Source organism: Engystomops pustulosus, chromosome 4 (genome assembly GCF_040894005.1).
Source record: "Engystomops pustulosus chromosome 4, aEngPut4.maternal, whole genome shotgun sequence".
Lineage (NCBI taxonomy): Eukaryota > Metazoa > Chordata > Amphibia > Anura > Leptodactylidae > Engystomops > Engystomops pustulosus.
Genome location: NC_092414.1, coordinates 34,655,014 through 34,678,461, shown reverse-complemented (window position 1 = coordinate 34,678,461; position 23,448 = coordinate 34,655,014). Strand labels below are relative to the sequence as shown.

The following is a 23,448-nucleotide window of genomic DNA, read 5'->3' as shown; positions in this document are numbered from 1 at the left end:
TACTATGTTAGCTACTGTGGGAACTCTGTCCCTACATTGGCACCTGTGGGGCACTGTGACTTGGAAACAGGGGTGGGGGCACTACAGGGCCGTTACCATATTGCCTGTTGTTATATTGGCTACTTTTAGGGAAGTTTTACTATATTGGATACCGAGGCAGTCCTGATACAATTTTGGAGTCCTGTTTTTATATTATGTATTATTATGGAGCTCTGTTATTATATTGTTACTGACTGTGTATACACTGTGTGGGTTATCCCTGTACTGTGACATCACGGTGTGTATTATCTCTGTATTGTGACTTCTCTGTGTGTATTATCCCTGTACTGTGACATCACGGTGTGTATTATCCCTGTATTGTGACATCTCTATGTGTGTATTTTCTGTGTACTATGACATCACTCTGTGTATTATCCCTGTACTGTGACATCACGGTGTGTGTTATCCCTGTACTGTGACATCACTGTGTGTATTATCCCTGTACTGTGACATCACTGTATGTATTATCCCTGTACTGTGACATCACTGTGTGTGTTATCCCTGTACTGTGACATCACTGTGTGTATTATCCCTGTACTGTGACATCACTGTATGTATTATCCCTGTACTGTGACATCACTGTGTGTATTATACCTGTACTGTGACATCACTGTATATTATCCCTGTACTGTGACATCACTGTGTGTATTATCCCTGTACTGTGACATTGCTGTGTGTATTATCCCTGTACTGTGACATCACGGTGTGTATTATCTCTGTATTGTGACATCTCTATGTGTGTATTTTCTGTGTACTATGACATCACTCTGTGTATTATCCCTGTACTGTGACATCATGGTGTGTGTTATCCCTGTACTGTGACATCACTGTGTGTATTATCCCTGTACTGTGACATCACTGTATGTATTATCCCTGTACTGTGACATCACTGTGTGTATTATCCCTGTACTGTGACATTGCTGTGTGTATTAACCCTGTACTGTGACATCAGTGTGTGTATTATCCCTGTACTGTGATATCACTGTGTGTATTATCGCTGTACTGTGACATCACTGTGTGTATTATCCCCGTACTGTGACATCACTGCGGGTATTATCCCTGTACTGTGATATCAATGTGTGTATTATCCCTGTACTGTGACATCAATGTATGTATTATCCCTGTACTGTGACATCACTGTGTGTATTATCCCTGTACTGTGACATCACTGTGTGTATTATCCCTGTACTGTGACATCACTGTGTGTATTATCCCTGCACTGTGACATCACTGTGTGTATTATCCCTGTACTGTGACATCACTGTGTGTATTATCTCTGTACTGTGACATCACTGTGTGTATTATCCCTGTACTGTGACATCACTGTGTGTATTATCCCTGTACTGTGACATCACAGGGCCACAAGATTACCAGTTATCTCTTTGTTCCTAAAATACTGAACAGAATACTGGTGTGTGAATATACCCTTAGACTGATGTAGATGCAGTGTGCAGGGCTGTGGAATTTGTAAGAGGATACATAGTATAAAAAGAATATAACACGGGTAATATTTTCACTATTTTTTAATTTATACATATGTACTTACAAACCTGCTGCTCCGTAGTTTATTTTACAATAGGAAGGGGGACATCAGAGAGTGGCACGATGCTAGAGATTGTCTTTAAAAAATATATAACTTAATAGCTCCAAAACTTAAATAGTTCACCCCACAACGACTCTATACATGGGTTATCTGTGCAGAATCATGGTTCTATGAGAAAGACATACATGACCATGAGTTTATACAAGAAATATATCTAGAATACAGAGAAGAAGGGTCAAAGCTGAGCTCCACTGTAACCATCTAAGCTGACGTTGGAGACCATGGATGGTCCCTATTATCTGGAGGCCGTATCAGCATTTCCTATCCTCGGTCACGTTACTTGCTGTCCGGGGCCAGACCCTGTATCGCTTTTCTTAGTCAGCATGCTGTTAAGTTCCTGCAGCAGTTTGTCTTGCATATTAGAAGACATGGGGGACACCTTCTTCCAAGGAGGAATCTTTGTTGGATCTGAAGGTGCTGATGGTTCAAAAAACAATGGTAGCGTGCTTAAGTCTAGTGCGCTCTTCACCATCTGACTTCTCATAGGACCTGTCTGAGTTCTGTTTGGCTCCACTTGTCTTTCCAGGGAACTGGTTTTGGTAAAGGAAGGGCCTGGACCTTTGTCCGACATTGGGGATCTCATACAGTCACTTGGGACCGTCTTAAGATTATCCAGACAGAGGTTTCTGTCTAGAGACTGGGTCTTGGAGTAACTGTTCCGTTCATGCTTCTCGGGGGATTGGGGTTTTATTGGGCTTGGCTTTATAGGTTCTTGGTTCAGTACTGGCTTTTTTGTCCGATCTAAAGGAGGGGGCATCTGGAGTCGTTCGGTGGAAAATACACAGTCTGAATCGGTTTGCTGAATGCTTTGGAAATTTCCAACCTCCTCATACAAGGGCTCGTGCTCCTCATCCTGCTTCTCCTGCAGGTCCTCCAGGGAGCCCTGATGCATCTTCATTGGCTGGAAGAAGATAAGTATTTGTTATTAATAATTGTAATGTAGTATTTATTGCCCGGGACAACAAAATAATGTACTGTAGTTAATCATGCAAACAGTGGTATACAAGCAAATACATGCAAAGTGTTGGCATTCTGGTTAGTAACCAAAGATTTAAGGCCAATGGCCTGGCACTATTATGTGTGCATACAGGAGATGGAAATGTAAGAAGGGGTTAAAAATGTTAATCATATTAATAAAATTCTGTTCACTAGCTGTATTGTAATTGAATGTGAAGACAGCAACTTTCTTTTTGCATCATATTCTTTACTTTTTACCTTGTTTTATGACACAAGCAGTGGTAGTGGGGAAGTAGTGGGGACAACATCTTCAGCCTAGGGACCTGACATGCGGTATCCAAGGCATGTTAGGGGCACATGCAGATGGCTATGTTGCCATACAAATACTTACAAAGAACATGGACAGTGTCCTTCGTGTATGGAGACGGCGCTGAGGAACAGAAATAAGGTATGAAAGAGGAACAGGAATTTTAGAGAAACTTTAAGGAGGACTTAAACGGCCATCTGTGCAAGATGGGAGGAAGTTCAAGTGGGGCCTAGACTTTCTGAAATCCACTTGATTTCTTAGCAAAAAGGAAGAGTCATTCTTGAAACCTAGTAGAGTCAGTGAGAGTCCCGATTCCCCCGCTCATACAAAGTGATTGACAGCAAGAGTCCTGATTACACCTCCCACACACACAGTGATTGACAGTGAGAGTCCTGATTACCCCGCCCACACACAAATATTGACAATGAGAGCCCTGATTACCCCGCCCACACACAGTGATTGACAGTCCTGGTTACCTCGCCCACACACAGTGATTGACAGCGAGTCCTGATTACCCCGCCCACACAGAGTGATTGGCAGCGAGAGCCCTGACTACTCTGCCCACTCACAGTGATTGGCAGTGAGAGTTCTGATTACCCCACCCACACACCGTGATTGACAGTGAGAGTCCTGATTACCCCGCCCACACACAGTGATTGACAGTGATGGTCCCGATTACATAAGGAATATTTGATGTTTCTGCTCTTAATGAAAAAAACCAACATGTCTGGGTTTAATTTTTCTATTATGTACAAAACAGTTCCCAGGGAAAAGCTGAATTGTGATTATCTCTTGATAAACAGTTTTTTATATCTAGTTTAAAATATATTGTGAAACAAAATATTTTATGGCTCCCTTAAAGACCAGTCTCATGTAACATGTAACAAATTGGGGCACAGCCCTGGATCACAGTTTACAGACAGAAACCAAACCATTTATACATACACGGTTTATAATAACATGAAATGAGGGTCGGGTGTATGCTGTGCACAACAAGTAATACACCTACACACCCCCAGAGAAAAGTCACCGCTTGCTCCTCCTCTACTTTCCAATGACATCACACTGAGCTATGATGTCATGCTCACCTCTGACCCCCCACCAATGAGCAGAGAGGACACCACTAGATTTCCTCTATGTTTATATCAGACTATACAATACATATTCACACTGAGCTTCTCTGATCTATGTAACATACAGTACACGGCTGGTGTAGCAGAATGCACATAAATTGAGGTATCATCAAAAAAATCTTGTTTAAAGTAATCTGTCATTTACATATGAACTGCACATATGCATCCTATAGACATCCTATAAGTACTAGTAAATGTGGCCCAGGGAGCTTACACTTACATAATACGTTTCTTCTGCACTAGGTGGCGATACATGGGAGGAAGAGACAATGGATCCATACACCCCTCCAGCGCTGCTCTGCTGACCCCCATAAATACAGAACAACTCACCAGCTGCTGATTAGCAGAAACCATGGTGGCGTTGGTGTCATCTCCACGGATTGGTACGAGGGGCATGGTGCCAAATTTCTGTTTTGTGACATCTGAGGAAGAGTGTCGCCTTAAAATCACAGGACGCAGATCATCATGCTGGAAAAAAATTAGATAATAACATTAATGGTCTCAGTATAAAAGAGGTAAATGGATTTTAATGTTGCGTTCAGAGGCATTCCCCACCAGTTATGATACGTTTGTCATGTCTAGATGTCACCCGTAGAAAACTAGTGACTAAGGTGACTAGTAATGGCCGCTCGGAATACAGATTCATTCAACACTACAGGAATTTTTGAAGGATTATGGATATAAAGATCTGATATGAGAATATCCCTTCAACCATACAGTGGGTATGGAAAGTATTCAGACCCCTTTAAATTTTTCAATCTTTGTTTCATTGCAGCCAACATCAATTTTATGCTCATTAATGTGAACTCTGCTCCAAATCTGGACAGAAATAAAAAAACTGAAATGTAGATATTTTTGCTGATTTATTAAACAAGAAAATCTGAAATATCACATGATTATAAGTCATCAGCCCCTCAGTATTGAGAAGAAGCAGCTTTGGAGCTAGTGCGGCCATGAGTCTTCTTGGGAAGATGCTACAAGTTTATCACACCTGGATTTGGGGATCCTCTGCCTCTTCCTTGCAGGTCCTCTCCAGTTCCCTCAGATTGGATGGTGAAAGTTGGTGGAAGCCATTTTCATGTCTCTCCAGAGCTGCTCAGTTTGGTTTAGGTCCGGGCTCTGACTGGGCCAGTCAGGAATGATCACAGAGATGTTCTGAAGCCTCTGCTTTGTTATTTTAGCTTTCTGCTTAGGATCATTGTCTTGTTGGAAGGTGAACCTTTGGCCCAGTCTGAGATCCAGTGCTCTAGAAGATGATTTCATCCAGGATATCTCTGTACTCGGCCGCATTCATCTTTCCTTTAATTGCAACACGTCGTCCTGTCCCTGCCCCCATAGCATGATGCTGCCACCACCATATGTCCCTGCTGGGAAAGTTTTGGCAGGTGATGAGCAGTGCCTGGTTTTCTCCACACACACTGCTTAGAATAAGCACCAAAAAGTTCACTCTTTGTCTCATCAGACCAGAGTCTGGGAGTCCTTCATGTGTTTTTTTTTTTTCAATATGTATGCAGCTTTCATATTTCTTGCACTGAGGAGAGGCTTCCGTCACCAGACTCTGCCAAAAAGTCCCCGACTGATGAAGGCTGCATCTCTACTGCATCTTCCTACTGCATCTCTAGCGCTCAGCCACAGTGATCTTGGGGTTTTTCTTTACCTCTCTCTTCAAGGCTCTTCTCCAACAATTGCTTAGTTCGGCTGGACGGCCAGGTCAAGGAAGAGTTGTGGTCATCCCAGTTCCTTAGACCTCATGATTTTTATGTGCACTGACATGCACTGTGAGCTGTGAGGTCTTATATAGATGGGTGTGTCATGACATGATGAAGAGTTTTTTTCTTCGAAACGCGCAGCTAGTTGTGGATACCACTATGTGCTGATAGATTTTATATGATGATTTAATAAAGAAGCAAGAATTTTTCATATAAAAAGTGCTGGATCATTTGAATCTCTTTCATAGACGGGTGTGTGCCTTTCCTAATCAAGACCTGTCAGTTTAATTATACACAGCTGGACTCCAATGAAGGAGTAGAACCATCTAAGGGACGATCAGAAGGAAGTGGACAGCATGTAAGTTGAATACGAGTGTGACAGCAAAGGGTTTAAATACTTAGGACCTTGTGATATTTCAGTTTTTCTTGCTTAATAAATTAGCAAAAATATCTACATTTTTGTTTTTTTTTCAGTTTGAGCAAAAAAAAAAAAAAATTACCGTTTTTATCTTACCAATTGGTTGAAATGAAACAAAGAGTGTTTAAAGGGGGTCTGAATACTTTCCGTACCCACTGTATATGAAACATATTAGCCACTATAATTTTTCAGCAATTTTTTACACTAGCCCTATTACCTGAGCCTTGAGAATACTTGTCATCCAGTCCCACATTTCAGCCTGAGCCGCGCAACATAAGCACCTACAAAATACAAACATACGTATGGTATTTACAATGCTACTTACAATTTTGAAGTGAACTAGTTAAAATCAGATGTCAGGGTTGCCAGACTGGGGAAATACATTTTGTGACCCAGAGTGGGATCCCTACTAATTTATTATATAAGTGATTAAGGCTGAGTACCATGGGGCCCTTACTGGCCTTTGTAAGCATTGTGTTTTATAATATACTATTTATGTTTGCTGATTAATATTTAAACCTGTCACATGGTGGCAGGTGGGTATCCTGATTAGCTGGCCAACCAGAAACTTCTAGTAGGGAGAATCTAAAGTTAATAAAAGGGACCCTTTCCCTAGGTCTGGATGTGGTAAGTTAGTAGTAAGTAGAATGTGGTGTTCCAGTGAAGTGATGAAGTTGTGGAGTGTTAGTGAAGACCAAGATAGACAGCCTGGAGACCTTCACTGCAGAGTTGGAGAAGACTAATGCAGCCCCAGAGTCGAGGGAATATTTTGTTTGTAACAGCCTCAAGTTCCATAAAGTCATTCAGAGTCTTGGCCTGCATCCAGCCAGTTGTACCTCAGCACGGCCTGCATCCAGCCAGTTGTACCTCAGCACGGCCTGCATCCAGCCAGTTCTACCTCAGCACGGCCTGCATCCAGCCAGTTGTACCTCAGCACGGCCTGCATCCAGCCAGTTGTACCTCAGCACGGCCTGCATCCAGCCAGTTGTACCTCAGCACGGCCTGCATCCAGCCAGTTGTACCTCAGCACGGCCTGCATCCAGCCAGTTGTACCTCAGCACGGCCTGCATCCAGCCAGTTGTACCTCAGCACTGCCTGCATCCAGCCAGTTGTACCTCAGCACGGCCTGCATCCAGCCAGTTGTACCTCAGCACGGCCTGCATCCAGCCAGTTCTACCTCAGCACGGCCTGCATCCAGCCAGTTCTACCTCAGCACGGCCTGCATCCAGCCAGTTCTACCTCAGCACGGCCTGCATCCAGCCAGTTCTACCTCAGCACGGCCTGCATCCAGCCAGTTCTACCTCAGCACGGCCTGCATCCTGCCAGCTCTACCTCAGCACGGCCTGCATCCTGCCAGCTCTACCTCAGCACGGCCTGCATCCAGCCAGCTCTACCTCAGCACGGCCTGCATCCAGCCAGTTCTACCTCAGCACGGCCTGCATCCAGCCAGTTCTACCTCAGCACGGCCTGCATCCAGCCAGTTCTACCTCAGCATGGCCTGCATCCAGCCAGTTCTACCTCAGCGCGGCCTGCATCCAGCCAGTTGTACCTCAGCACGGCCTGCATCCAGCCAGTTCTACCTCAGCACGGCCTGCATCCAGCCAGTTCTACCTCAGCACGGCCTGCATCCAGCCAGTTCTACCTCAGCACGGCCTGCATCCAGCCAGTTCTACCTCAGCACGGCCTGCATCCAGCCAGTTCTACCTCAGCACGGCCTGCATCCAGCCAGCTCTACCTCAGCACGGCCTGCATCCAGCCAGCTCTACCTCAGCACGGCCTGCATCCAGCCATTTCTACCTCAGCACGGCCTGCATCCAGCCATTTCTACCTCAGCACGGCCTGCATCCTGCCAGCTCTACCTCAGCACGGCCTGCATCCTGCCAGCTCTACCTCAGCACGGCCTGCATCCAGCCAGCTCTACCTCAGCACGGCCTGCATCCAGCCAGTTCTACCTCAGCACCGCCTGCATCCAGCCAGTTCTACCTCAGCACCGCCTGCATCCAGCCAGTTCTACCTCAGCACGGCCTGCATCCAGCCAGTTCTACCTCAGCACGGCCTGCATCCTGCCAGTTCTACCTCAGCACGGCCTGCATCCAGCCAGTTCTACCTCAGCACGGCCTGCATCCAGCCAGTTCTACCTCAGCACCGCCTGCATCCAGCCAGTTCTACCTCAGCACGGCCTGCATCCAGCCAGTTCTACCTCAGCACGGCCTGCATCCAGCCAGTTCTACCTCAGCACGGCCTGCATCCAGCCATTTCTACCTCAGCACAGCCTGCATCCTGCCAGCTCTACCTCAGCACGGCCTGCATCCAGCCAGTTCTACCTCAGCACGGCCTGCATCCAGCCAGTTCTACCTCAGCACCGCCTGCATCCAGCCAGTTCTACCTCAGCACGGCCTGCATCCAGCCAGTTCTACCTCAGCACGGCCTGCATCCAGCCAGTTCTACCTCAGCACGGCCTGCATCCAGCCATTTCTACCTCAGCACAGCCTGCATCCTGCCAGCTCTACCTCAGCACGGCCTGCATCCAGCCAGTTCTACCTCAGCACAGCCTGCATCCTGCCAGCTCTACCTCAGCACGGCCTGCATCCAGCCAGTTCTACCTCAGCACGGCCTGCATCCTGCCAGTTCTACCTCAGCACGGCCTGCATCCAGCCATTTCTACCTGAGCACAGCCTGCTACCAGACAGATTCTGGCATTGGATTCTGGAATAAAAAACTAAGTTTGAGTTTACTGTCTCCACTGTCCCTGAGCAAGTCGCATCACCATTACAAGCCTACGCTTTCACATAAGCCCATTACCAGACAGGAGTGCCTCAGGGGGATCCTTACAGCCGTTCGGCCCCCTTCTTAGAGCGTCCCGATTGATGTGGGAGGAAAGCCATCATCCAAGAGAAGGTCACATTGTCCAAACCACTAGACATCTGTTAATTCCCTAATTTTAATACCAATGTATCGTAGAAGACTCCTTCAGGTCCAAAATATAATTTTACAGTATTCACCCAGCAGAAGGCAAAAACACAAAGAATCCCTGCCTGCGACCATAGTGATACCATCTTTCCTCTATTTGTAGACCTAGATGTCAAATAATCTATAGAAAGATCTCTGTATTGGCTATACAAATATTTGTACATTGCAATTACAGCACCCCATATTTTTTCTAAAGAACCTCAAGTTTTATAAACTTCCTTTATATGCCAATCCCAATCCAATCCCAATTCCCTTATTACATTAGTTAATCTCCTCTACACCCTTTGTATAAATACTAATAAACACCAAACTATATGGAGAGGGTGCCCCTTATGCTCATATCCAAGTCAATAAGACTGAGCTGCAATATCAGGCAATGCTGACAACATGTGCTTGCCTATTTCTTGTGATGTGTCTCAGCTGCCCCCAGTGATCAGCCACATCTTGAGGCTGATCATCTAATCGAAAAAACCCTTTAATGAACAGTTTTAAAACAATCCATAGTGTACTTAAAGGGAATCTACCATCAAAATCCATCATGATAAACCAGGCACTGGGACTGTGGCAATCTTCTTATATTTGTTATCCGTGGCCTCCGTACTTCTAAAATCTACTTTTATAATTTTGCTGATGAGTGGCTCTGAATCCACACTGCAGATTCACAGACCATTACACTGTGCATGAGTAGGGAATCCAGGTGTTGCCACTTGTTGTGATTGGCAGAACAGGGTCATATGAATCTGAGCTGCCACTGGACTTCTGGTATTGATCGTGCTGTATACTCTATCATTCATTTATATGGGACCTCTGGAACAGCTTATGAAATTACTTATTCCATGAATTCTACTTATTTTCGGGTGGTCTAGGTGGGCAAGTGGTCCCCTATTTTGCCGTTTTCTGGGGTCCTTGACAGTTGGACCCTCCATTATAAAAAATGTATTACCTATAACTGTCTTTAATGATAAAATCACTTTAATATCTAATCTCAAAAATGTAATATACAAATAATACTTACAACTGCTGTTTATCCATGTAGACTGTAAAGCCCCACCTAGAGGAAAAATCCAAGTATTGCAATTAGAGTATGCAGGATATGGCACCAATCATTTTATCTCTTTTTTTTGTTCATTTTCTGGATCTTTGTTGCAGTTTTGACTTTTTGCAATACATAGGGAAGAGTTATCACACCCCTCTCTCTCTATTTTTGCACTTCTTTTTGTGACTTTTTGCTTTTTGGGGGGCTTTCTGCCCAACCCTGGTTCTTGTACACAATTAAACATACCAATTTTCTATGAAATTCTAATTTGCTAAATGCATGTTCTGCTTATAAAATGAAAGGGTTTTTTTCCAGGAGGTTGAAAAACATATCTGCATTCTTCCAAAACAGCCCCCTCTACTGACCATGGCTGGTGCCCGTACTGCAGCTCAGCTCTAATGAAATAAATGGAGCTTAGTTGCCATACCACACTAACCGAGGTCAAGGGTTGAATCTGTTTTTGGAAGAAAGCGGCCATAATATATTCCTCAGTGCTGTACAGGAGCCATGTTTTTTAACCCCTTAAGGACGCAAGGTTTTTTTGCTCATTTCTCGCTCTCCACCTACAAAAATCCATAACTTTTCATTTTTCCGTGTACAGAGCTGTGTGAGGCTTATTTTGTGTGTGACAAATTTTATTTTCCCGTGATGTTATTTATTATTCCATGCCATGTACTGGGAAGCAGGAAAAAAATTCCAAATGTGGAAAAATTGAAAAACGCATGTGCGTCACGTTCTTGTGGGCTCAGTTTATATGACTTTTACTCTGCGCTCTAAATAACACCTCTTCTTTGTTCTTTGGTTCAGTGTGATCACGGTGATAACAAATTTATACATCTTTTATTGCATTTTAATACATTTTCAAATTTAAACGAATGTGTACGAAAAAGGAAAAAAAAAGCGTCTTCTGACGCTAATAACTTGTTCATACATCGCTGTACAGAGCTGTGTGAGGGGTCATTTTTTGCGAAATGAGCCGAGGTTTTCATTGCTATCATTTTGAGGTCTGTTCAACATTTTGATCACTTTTCATTCCACTTTTTATGTCATGTAAAAAAGTGTAAAAGTCGCATTTCAGACATTTGGGCGCCATTTCCCGTCTCGGAGGTCACCGCCGGTTATAACCGTTTATATATTTTGATAGAGCGGGCATTTTGGGAAGCGACGATACCTAATGTGTCTGTGATTTTTACTGTTTATTATATTTTATATCAGTTCTAGGTAAAGGGTGATTTGAATTTTTAATATTTTATAAATTTTTTACATTTTTTAAACTTTTTTTTTAAACCCTCTTAGACCCTCTAGAGTACATTAACCCTAGATGGTCAGATCGTTCCTACCATATACTGCAATACAACTGTATTGCAGTATATGGAGTTTTTGCATATTATACGTTACAATGAGCCACTGGCTCATTGTAACGAACCTTCTGAAACCATTCAGCCTCGGGTCTGACAAAGGCCCGCATGGGCGCCGCCATCTTGCCGGGATCGTTGCTCCCTGTAATATCATCGGGGAGCGGCGATCCGTTGCCATGGCGGCCTCGGGTCTTCCGAAGACCCAAGATTGCTTGAGGTTAACCTATTCATTACAATGTGCTATCAGCAGAGGAGTAAAATCCCCATATACTGTAGTATGGCAGTATATGATAGGATCGTACAGACAACCTAGGGTTAAAGTATCAAAGGGAGTCTGAAAATGGTAAAAATAAAGTAAAAAAAAAAAAAAATTATAATAAAAAACCTAAAAACTCAAATCACCCCCCTTTCCCTAGAACTGATATAAATATAAATAAACAGTAAAAATCATAAACACATTAGGTATCGCCGCGTCCGAAAATGCCCGATCTATGCCCGGTTTTTCACTGCGTTTATCACGTAGCGAAAAATAGCGCCCAAACTCGAAAATGGCACTTTTTTGCCATTTTAAAAAAAATTTAAAATTCTATAAAAAGTGATCAAAAGGTTGTACAGTCCTAAAAATGATAACATTGTAAACGTCATCAAAAGCCGCAAAAAATCGATACCTCCCAAAGCTCCGTATAAAAAAGTTATTAGCGCCAGAAGATGGCAAAATCCCCCAAAAATTTTTGTACAGGAGTTTTTAATTTTTGTAAATGTATGAAAACATTATAAAACCTATAAAATCCAGGCCCACAATTTCACTGCATTTGGAATTTTTTTACCGCTTCCCAGTACATGGCATGGAATATTAAATACCACCATTTTGAAGTGTAATTTGTTACGCTGAAAATAAGCAGTCACACAGCTCTGTACATGGAAAAATAAAATAGTTATAGAATTTTGAAGGTGGTGAGTGAAAAATGAAAACGCAAAAATGAAAAAGGGCTGCGGCGGGGAAGGTGTTAAAATCACAGAAGGGAACACTTACGGGGTGGGAGGTTTCAGCTTCTTCCGAATCCCCATGTAAATTTTGGCATTTTCAAGGGACCATTCCCTCTCTGGCTTGGAACTCTGTAAGATAAAGGAAAAAAACCTTAAACATGTGATAATGATACAGACTCATATAGTGCGGTGCCAGTAGTTTAGGGCTTTAGAAAATACTGATTCCTTGATGCTGAATAAATCAATTCCCAAATCTAGGCGATTGGAGCATTTTACAAGCTGGTGCTATTTTTGTCAGCAGCCAATAGAAGTTTTATTGTCTTCCATAATTTACTTATTTAGATTTCACTATACATACAGATAAATCCAATTTGTGAAAAAAATCTCGATTTGTCCACACTGATATAGTGGGACAATGATTTTGAAGGATTCTTTAGTCATGGACTCCATATCTGCTTCAGTCTTCTATACATTCATTCTGGTCTCAGGAATACATACGCAAATACATTTTCTAGGTGTGGGAATAGGACACTAATGCAGAGTGCTACCTGTATAGCTACCTATATATCAGAGTCCGACTTTCAAGAAGCCTAATATCCAAACCAGTATGTCTCTACCAAGACCAACAGACACCCAATTGCAGGCAGCAATGTTGTAGAATAATTTCTCCATGTTAGTATGTCATGTTAAAAGGCTCCCTGAGAGTCAGACATTAATGTAGAAGGAGCTGCTTTATTTAAAGGGGATCTCCAGTTACAAACAAGTTAGTTAGTTAGCTAACTTGCTGATCGGTGGGGGTCTCAGAGATGGGACCCCCTTGGGTCGCTTCATCTCAGGGTATGTTGGAGGTACAATGGACCCCATTCTCATAATCCACGGGGTCCTATTACTGATAGACAGACTCCCACTCATAGATCCAGGCACTGTGACTGTGGTAATCTTGATTTTTGTTATCCATGGACTCCTGCCTTCTAAAATCAGCTCTTTAAATTATGCTGAGGAGCCTAAATATCTCCTGGGGTGTTACCAGAGCCCATCAGTGCTGCAGATTCACAGACTGTTACAATGTGCCAGAGTCATTCGCCCTCCCACTGTGTGATGGTAGATTTCCTTTAAAGGATTTCTTCAAATTACTTTCTGAAGATTATGAATGGCAGTAAAGATGGTGAGCAATGATAGATCAATTCCTTCCTGATGTATGATGGGAGGTTTATGCAATATCTAAATGAAAAAGTAAGTGGGTCCACTATTCTACACTATGTAATTGCAAGATTGGCTGATTAGGACCCATGTAAGACGCTATGTGGCTCTACATGGGCACCGCTAGTCAGTATGGTGACACATACGGCAATGTGGGTAGAATTTATCTAGTAATTATGTGCGGACTGTATGGGACTAAATATTATTCTTCTGGGTAATACAGGCGGTCCCCTACTTAAGAACACCCGACTTACAGACGACCCCTAGTTACAAACAGACCTCTGGTGTAACAGTTATCAGGTGTCTGTAATTAAGCTTTATTGTTAATCCTGGTTCTCACGAAAACCCAACATTTTTAAAATACAATTGTCACACATGGAGACCAAAAAAATTTGGCCTGGGGTTACAATTATAAAATATACAGTTCCGACTTATATACAAATTCAACTGAAGAACAAACCTACCTTGTATGTAACCCGGGGAATGCCTGTACATGGAACAATATGGGAAATGGTTCTGGCAATGAAAAGTACTTACTGGATTTAGTATGGATGGATACCAATAAAAAATGGAGCCAAATAGGACACAACTTGCTTTTGAGCCCCGCTAAGTACCACGTGTCACTGCTACAATACATCTGCATCCCCTCTTAGCAGCACCATGCAGCTACCATAGCAGGACAACGCCTTGTATGTACAAACCTCCAGAAGCCTAGGTGATTTCGTACCTTTTTCTCCTTAAGAAGCAGCAGCTTACGATCTCTGATCACAAAATATCTGTCCTGAAACTTGCTTCCCAGGAGCTTCGGAGACTCCTCTCTGCACTTCAACAATCCACATTTTGGGGTCTCTCTTTTTGCACCTATCAAGAATATATAGAGTCATAATCATTTTTATTATGTACAACATGTAATACTTTGGTAGACACCAGGATAATGTTACTGAAGGAATCCTATAATGAAACCTCAAAAAATCTCCATATGCATCTTATATACAGTTCCGAAACCTGTAGATTACCTGTAAATAGACAACTTCCTTCCCCAAAGGAGATCTTCTTCACCAGTAGACACGCAGAACTGGGCTCGGCCAACTTGCACCACTGCAGGGCTTGCTCTAGGACCCTCTCCTTCGGGTGCAAAGGTCTCTCTAAATAAAGTAGGTAGGTACAGCAAAGCCATAAATAAAGGTTTGGATTTGTAAAGAAGGAGAGCATAAAATATAAACGCAGAAATGAAAAAAGGCACTGGAAGGAAAGGGTCAAAGGGGGTGTTCTGGGGTACAATTATCTCAAGAATGGCCATGGATTGTACACCAGGATGGATCAAGCATCTTCACCTGTCCCACTGAGTAAGTGGAGCGGCTGTATAGTAACCCTGTGCTCCATGCATTCAGGGGTACAAGAGATTGAATGCAAGAGGTTACAACTTAGCAGCCTAACCCTACCATGTAGAAAGGGAATTAATAGATCCTGTAAAGGGTAGTTGCACAAGTTATCACCCAGATTTACTGGCTGGAACTCTGAACTGAGTTTAACCTATCAGCTCAATTCAGTTCAAATCATCCAGAAATGTAAGGAACAGGACTAAAGTTTTATGTAATCACTTACCCAATTCTCCATTTTCAAGCACTTCAAAAGTTAACCAGATGTCTGTGCTGGCTGGAATATTCCGCATATCTAGTACCTGGTTAGTCAGCTCTTCAGCCGTCATGACTGGCGAAACCTAAGGCGAATGATAGGTAAATAACATTACTGATGGTATAGGGTGTAATAACATATGAAGAATCAGAAGAGTCAATGCCCCAGATGGCTCCATTGCCTCCCACAAGTCTGTCCTAAAAAGGTCATTAACTTCTTCAGGGAAGTTTTACATAGGTCACAGACACGTCACCTTCTACTGCAAAATATGGACGGGAAAACTTACACACAACTTCCCTGCAGAAATAATCTGTCATTTTAGGAGAGACCTGATGGGGGACGCACCTATCGCAGAATATAGGGTCACATAAGTAATCAGTATCACTAGATGAACGCCAACATTGCTGAATGACTGACCTTCAAGGTGACACAACAATCTTGCTCCTTCCTTTCCAAGTAAACCTCTATGATGAGATCTCCAGCTTGTGACAGCTATAGAGGGAAGAGAATAGAGCACTGAACTTTGTGTCTTGTGTTAAAGAATGTCTTTTTGGTACATTAAAAGGGTATTCCAAATCTTGGCATTCACATTTAATTTAATTAATTTACCATATTTAGGCATTTCTTTAATGACATGTTATTAAATTACAAATTTGTGTGTGAAGATTATTTATTATAAATGTCAACATGTTGTCCCATTGAAACAAGATATGTGTCCTTGGATACGACCACCCTGCGCTCTGGTAGTGGTGGCCAGACATGAGTTACTGCCCTGCTCAAACACCTGCATTCAAACACCTGGATTACCAAGGGCCATAAGTGGGACATGTAGTAACTCACAGACATTTCCCTTTCTAAAAATAATTTTTTTTGTGCAATCCCTCAAGCAGCAGTGGTTGTATCCAAGGACAACAACCATGTTTCTAAGGGACAACATTACTACATTTATGGGAAATTATCTTCACACAGGTAAAAAGATTTTTAATATCCAATTTAAGAAATTTTTGTATATGGCAGATGAATTAAATTAAATGTACATGTCCGGAGGAAAATACTCCTTTTAAACATCTTGTAACAATGTGAAGCCAAAAGTGGCGTCACTAACTCTCCTGCTATTACCTGCACATCCTTCCATGTGGTAATGAGGCTATTTTCTAAATCCATCTGCGTTACTTGTTCTTCATCAATCTGGAAGAGATAGAAAAGATCATTATAATAGTATACATATACAGTGACCCAGAATTGGGCCACTAGTACTTTTTCTGTGGTGCCAGAGAGTAGGGACTGATCATCCCTCTCTCCCTGATCACAACATCCAGTCACTCAATTTTGCAATGGATGAGAAAAGTGCAATTGTACGATCACTTTATGGCTGTTTATGGTAATACATTGTTTTGTACTGTTTTATAAGTTTGTTTCTTATATACTAGGGGCCTTGTAGTTTATATACAAGGGGTTCCTCTGTGAGTTTCTGAGTGTAGAACATTGGAGGGAAGAAGAAAGTATGTGAGAAAAGAAGAAGCAGATATCCTGTGAGATACAGAGAGGTATACTGAGAATCCAGGGTACAGCCTGCAGAGCTGTAATTAATTCATTCAGACCCAGACTCAGGGGTGTACCTCAGGAGCCACAATCTCAAGCCTGAGGAAATTATCTTGGGTCTACAAGCCACCTCAAGGCCTCAGCTATGCCTGCATACAGCCAGCCCTACCTCAGCCTTTCCTGCTACCAGGTTCCACACTATCAAGCGTACTATTTCTGTTGTTACACGGACCAGAATAAAGAACAATGAGTTTGAGCCATAAGTTTCCATGTGTGTCCACATGCTTTTCCTGTACAGTAAGACGGGGACCAATATTATTTGGGAGTGCCTGAGGGGTATGCTTACAGCCACGTGACAGCCCAACTACTGTGGCGCGCCTTCTACACACTAAAGCTAATGCTGTAATAGGGGTGCAGCAGTGACGTACGGTGCTGTGGCTAGACTAGAGAGTCTGAGGAGGTAAGTATAAGATGTTTATTGTTTTAATAGCCCCCCAAGCCCTGTATAGCTTTCTTTCAAAACCCATTGACAACCCCTTTAACACTAGCCAGGAAAGTGTCATTGAGACCACCCTGCTAGGCCTCAGCATAAGACCACTCCAATTTTGGGTTAGAGCTCCCTGAACTATGCTAGGCACTGAGAGGAACATTGCACATACACTATAATAATGTGTAATTAATCTATATATAGTGTAGCTTTGGCAACTAAAGTGGAAGTATAGATGTGTTCATCTGTCCAGTTACAGCCCAAATAGTTAATCTGTGGTAGGTGTTTGTGAGACCTTCCATCTATGCGGTCTACACCAGGGGCACCTGAGCAGGGGTTATCTCAATGTTAGTACTTACTTTCCCTTTCTCTCAGGTATCAGAAATTACTTAGATTTGGAATAAAATAGATGTACACATCCAATCCAGGGCCGGCTAAGCACTGGGCCAAACTGGGCAAGTCCCGGGGCCCGCTCTTGTGGGGGTCCACATAAGGCTGTTCATAAGGAATCCATGGGGCTGGGGGTGAGTGGGCTTTATATAAAATAAGCATGAGGGGGCTGTTCGGTATGGTAAACTTACAAATATTTTAGGGAACAGGAGACTGTTTTAGTTTCTAAAATTTTAATGGCACCCTGTGAGTTCACTGCAAAGGGGCCCACTCAGGCTCTGTTGCCCAGGGCCCAAATGAAACCTGGAGCCGACCCTGATCCACTAAATGAAAGCTAAAGTGTTCACTTACGCAGAAGACACTGGCATAGTTGTCGATCAGATCCTCCATTATTTTGACCTCGTGTTCTCCTTTTCCTTCGGTCTGAAACAAGCTGGGAGCAAATAACAGAGACAGGTTCTTGGTGCACATCTGGTTGAGATCTGCACATTTCTGGACCCTGGGAGAAAGGAATAGAAATGAATATGTGGGGGAGGGGAAATAGATGGGAGAAAGCAATGGATTATATCGGGCCATCCCATTACCGATAGAGGTGACCGATCAGCGCTGCCAGTGTTGCCCGATTGACTTTTGGAAGAAGAGTTATTAACTCCTGGTATTTTTCTAGTCTCTTCATTTTGTCAGAAGATTCTGAAGAAAAAAAAATTGGTTTTCATTAGCGCCTTGAATACGAAGAAAACAAGTCATTAATGGAAACAAGATTTTTTATTTTTTGTAATGAATAATCAACCAAAAATATAAATGACATATCACACAAGTATATGACAAATAAACAGAGACATGTTTTGGGCATTTTCAGACAGCCATATAGTAAAAACTGGTTTAAATGAGACTATTGACTCAAACTAGGGGATTAATTGTGTATGTGGTAAGTAGCGCCAGGACTATGAAAAATAATTTTTAATCCAGGTTTTTGGCTCCTGCAAATGTTCAGTTGGGTTTTTCAGCCTGAAGAGCTTTCTGCTCTTTGCACTAGACTGTTCCACAGCCCTTCCCCTCTGCTCTGAGTGGCTGCAGTAAGTATTCAATCAAAATCTTGCAAAGTTCTTACTCTTAGTAAATGGGAGTAGCTGCAGAGAGCAGAAAGCTCTTCAGGTTGAAAGACCCGCACAGAGCACTTGCAAGAGCTGTTTACCTGGATTATAACTTCATTTTTCACTGTCCGGTCACTACTAAATAACACATACAAAAGCATTACTGCATGGATCGCCATGGCTGCTGCCTAACACGGTCTGTGGATCTGTATGATCAAAAATGCTGATAGATTCCCTTTAATATCTCCAGACTTGTAGTACATATGTGTGGCCTGTGCCCTATGGAAATGCTGCCCACCGATTAACTGACTGAGGGGGTTGCCACAAAATGGTTCAGATCAGGGTCGGCTCCAGGTTTCACTAGGCCCCTGGGCGACAGAGCCTCAGTGGGCCCGTTTACAGTAGACGTACATGGTGGCATTAAAAAATTAGAAACTAAAACAGTCCCCTGTTGCTTAAATATTCCCTAGTTCATCATACCAAACATCCCCCTCATACTTTACATAAAGCCCCCCTCACTCTCTATGGATCCATTAGATACAGTCCCCCTCACCCCCATGGTTTCCTTATGTAAAGCCATATATGGGCCCCCCAACAGCTCTGGGCCCCAGCACATGCCCAGGTATGCCTAGTGCTGGTGCCGGCCCTTGTTCAGAGTTCACTTCCTACATGTGAAGATGAAACAGGAAGTAGAGACCATCGGGTGATTGTGACACCAGGGCCCGAAACTATATGTATCACTCATATGGGGTAGAGACACCTTACAGACCCCCTAAAACTCCTAGGGCCAGTTATGACTGCAGCTTGTACACCCCCTCAAATTAGAATTATTTCATTTTTAACCCTACTCTAAGCTCCGATTGTCACTTGTTGCTCTGCACATCACTATACAGAAGGCGTCACAGGCTTTTACAGCTAGAGATATTGAAAAGTCCCCTTGGCCTTTTTGAGATGCAGAGGAAGCCAAGCTAAAAACCAACAAAAATAAATGTGCAAACATAAAATGAATTTACTACAAGGGGAACGAGTGAGCGGGCGACGAGTCAAGTGCTTTGTGTTTCTAATTTCATGGCTTTCTGAGCACTACTTCACTTTTATGGTAAATTGCAAACTGATTACGGAGGAGAAGAAATTGAGCGAATCTGTAACAAGACGCTGGACATTATGTATAGAAAACTGGCGATCTGAGGCTTTATCTGCAGTAAATCAGATCACGTGACCTTAAAGTCAGCGCTCAGGGCTAACATAGGTCAGGTATTGTGCAGGATCATGGTTTTAAAATGATAAAATATACGGCACTGGCAAAAGTGGTAAAAAAAATAACGTGGTTACAAATAAGTGAACACATCCGAAAAAAATATGACCGGTTGACGCGTTTTGGGCCAAAAACAGTGAGATATATGTTCCAGAATGCGCCACCAGATGTTTTTTGTATTTAGTCACCTATTTGTTCCACTGTTTGTACTCTGTAATGTCTTATTTTATTTGTATATGTCCCCTATGATTTGTAAAGCGCTACGGAATATGAAGATTATCATTATTTATAATAAATGTTTGGATTGTACCAGTTTGGTCAGAGGTGTTAGATAGAGGGAACCTGTCAGGGCGATTTGGGACACTAAACCAGATGTGTCCAAAATTAACCTGTATGAGTTTTCTCTGTGGGCGTATAATATAATAGTAATAATCTTTATATAGCGGCATCATATTCCGTGGTGCCTAAAAAGCCTAAACATTTCCACGTTTACACATTACCACGTTCCAGAGCTCTCGGCAGCTGTGCATTGTAGCAAGTGAAGCCGACGTAGTACATCTCAGCCTCAGTGCATGCACAATGCAGCTGCGGTATTATCACAGATTTATTGAAGCAACGCAAGAGGAGGTGCCGGTAAGTCCAATGTGCCTCAACAAACTCACATGTAGGTCGGTATCAATGTATCTTTTTACATTGTGCCCATGGACAGCTGTCATTAAGGTCGATATGGGAACAAAACCATACAGACCTGTAGTATTTTTGGGTCCCAAATTGACCTGACAAGTTCTCTCTAACATATATTTTCAATGCACCGTGGGACCGGACCAAGTCTCCTGTTACACAGCCTCTTTTCTACAGCAGCCAACAATCACATGGGGTGAGCTGATCACCATCTTTTATTGTTTTAAGTATATTGTGGCCATGTCAACTACTACATGATTCATTGAAAATGGGGACAAAATGTTTAGTGGATTTAGTAGTATATTTTTTTGCTTTTTTTTTATTTATGCTGAAAGTGACACATAGCACATAGATGATAAGGGTAGATTCAGAGGAATGGCATGCGAACGGGAACTGGTACATGTAAACAATGCAAAACACCGGGCGCTCGTTATTAACCTCTTAATGACGCAGCCTGAAAAGGTTTCAATGACTTTGCCATTTTTAGTGAATTTTTGTACATGGCGGTTAAAGGGCCATAACTTCTTTTTTTTTTTTTTTTTTTTTTGAGTGCAACCTTAAAATTTTTGCATTGTTTTTTTTGGGGACACATAGGGCTAGTTAAAACATAATTAAAGTTTAAAGATTTTTTTTTCCATTTTTAGTTTTATTTGGAGTTAAAAGTGGAAAATAGTTTTTTTTTGTAATTTATAGTATACAGGCAGTCAAGATAGGTTCTGTTGGTTTGTTCTTAAGTTGAATTTGTATGTAAGTTGGTACTGTATATTTTATAATTGTAACCCCAGCCAAATTTTTTTTGGTTCTCTGTAACAATTGGATTTTTCCTGGGTTGTCATAAGAATCAGGATTAATAATAAAGCTTCATTACAGACACCTGTGATAACTGTTATAGTTGTTTACTGTAGCCTAAGGATAAAGTACAGGAAATTACCAACAGCCAGAGGTCCGTTTGTTAATCTGTAAGTTGGGTGTTCTTAAGTAGGGGACCACCTGTACATTTATTTTTATTTTTAAATTAAATTAAAAATGAACATTATTAATGAATCCCCTATTTTAGGCATATAATATGTATAGTCTTGGGCAAACGGGGCGACTCTGGCGATGTTATTTGTATTATATTGGGAAATGTGAATGCATTTTTATGAATATTTTGTGTGTGTTTTTACTTTCTATGTGCCCTATGAGGCAATTTTATTTTTTTTTTCTCTTTTACAAGTTTTCCCCTGGAGCATCTATAAGAGCCTCAGTTACAGGGGAGAGGAGCCGAGAAGGGAGAAGCGGTAATAAACCGTCCTGCCTTCTCCCTAGGGTCTCGAAGATGAGTAGCACGGGAGCAGAGGAAAACTGAAGGGAGCGATCCCAGAGGAGTTTGAACTAAAAAGCATACGTGATCTGGGCCGAGCCCCTCCCTGTTCTGTTTGCGTTTTGTATTGTGATCCAGAAGTAACTTTTGAAAGCAGTCTCAAGGTCAGGAGGTAGAAGGTTGTTGTTAAAAGTAAAAGCTGCTCAAAATGGCGCTCTCCAGGCTAGGCTTTACTAGGCCTCACAAGTAAAATTAGGGTGTGCTGCTGCCATCGCATGGCCACAGTTAGTATTGCTTGTATTATACTTGTGTACTGTTTGCACCTGTTTATTTGAAGATGCTACAACCAATAATGATGAAATGATAGAAATGAGTCATAAAAACCATAATAAAAAAAATCTAAATAAAAACTTTACCTAAGGCCCCATTCACGCAGCCTTAAAGTCTATAGAATTCGGCCATGGTGCAGTGAGCTCACAGTGCAGGGTGGGCTTCAGGTATCAGTTGGCCTCTGGGCGATAGAGCCTTAAAAATTCAGAAACTAAAACAGTCTCCTGTTCCCTATAATGGTTATTTTATATACAGCCTCCTCACCCCCTATGGATTCCTTATGTACAGCCTTATGTGGGCTCCCCCAGGAGTTCTGGCACTTGCCCAGGTATGCCCAGTGCGGAGGCTGGCCCTGACACAGTGGCCCGCATTTACGTGCAGTGTGTGTGTACTATGTGCAGTGTGTGTGTACTATTGTACGTTTTTCAAGAATCTTGTGCCCCCTGCACTGCTCCATTTTGGTTCACATTGTTCATGCTGCAGAATTGTGGCGCAGACACAGAGCAGCCGTGACACAAAACTGGCACTGACACTTTATAAACAGGTGCAAGCAGTTTGCACGTTCTTTCAAATCCAAAGTAAGACTGGTGAAAACTGGCGCAAACACTTTAATAAATGTGGGCCAGTGTCTCACTGCACAGTGACAGGGCCGAGTGGGGCGCGCAGCAAAATGTTGAATATGTTACTCGGTTTTCAATGGAGAGGGGAAGCGTGAGGAGCGCTCACCCTCCCTCCCTTACCAACCAGCTGTATGCTACTTATGGCATCCAGTCTGGGCGAGCATACAAACGTGTGAATAAAGCCTGAATATAATATAAATACCCAATATACCAAGAGCAGATTTATCAAGCGCTGATGCTTCCTGGGCTTTTCCATTCCTCGGGTCACACCTGATATATCAAGAGGCTCCGGCTCCTAATATTTACATGGTGAGGTGGGCACACTACCGCACAGTTCTACGCTGACACTCCATGCCCCGCCCACATGACATAGATGTGGAATTAGGTGCAATTT

At 42.6% G+C, this 23,448-nt stretch overlaps 1 protein-coding gene across 5 annotated transcripts in view; it reads right to left on the bottom strand.

Annotated features, from left to right (window-relative positions):
- Positions 1-1,546: 1,546 nt before the first annotated feature.
- ARAP3 (ArfGAP with RhoGAP domain, ankyrin repeat and PH domain 3) overlaps positions 1,547-23,448 on the bottom strand; it is a 96,036-nt gene continuing 74,134 nt past the window's right edge. For 4 of the 5 annotated variants that reach the window (XM_072145653.1, XM_072145656.1, XM_072145654.1 and 1 more), the window contains exons 22-34: positions 18,356-18,461; positions 18,123-18,270; positions 16,472-16,540; positions 15,770-15,844; positions 15,323-15,437; positions 14,734-14,862; positions 14,445-14,578; positions 12,564-12,646; positions 10,152-10,187; positions 6,384-6,447; positions 4,370-4,507; positions 2,991-3,029; positions 1,547-2,543 (exon numbers count right to left, since the gene is read on the bottom strand). In XM_072145653.1, the coding sequence (XP_072001754.1) occupies positions 1,914-2,543; positions 2,991-3,029; positions 4,370-4,507; positions 6,384-6,447; positions 10,152-10,187; positions 12,564-12,646; positions 14,445-14,578; positions 14,734-14,862; positions 15,323-15,437; positions 15,770-15,844; positions 16,472-16,540; positions 18,123-18,270; positions 18,356-18,461 (1,766 nt within the window). In that variant the 3' untranslated portion in view covers positions 1,547-1,913. The remainder of the gene's footprint in view (positions 2,544-2,990; positions 3,030-4,369; positions 4,508-6,383; positions 6,448-10,151; positions 10,188-12,563; positions 12,647-14,444; positions 14,579-14,733; positions 14,863-15,322; positions 15,438-15,769; positions 15,845-16,471; positions 16,541-18,122; positions 18,271-18,355; positions 18,462-23,448) is intronic. The other variant, XM_072145658.1, reaches the window with a different exon arrangement.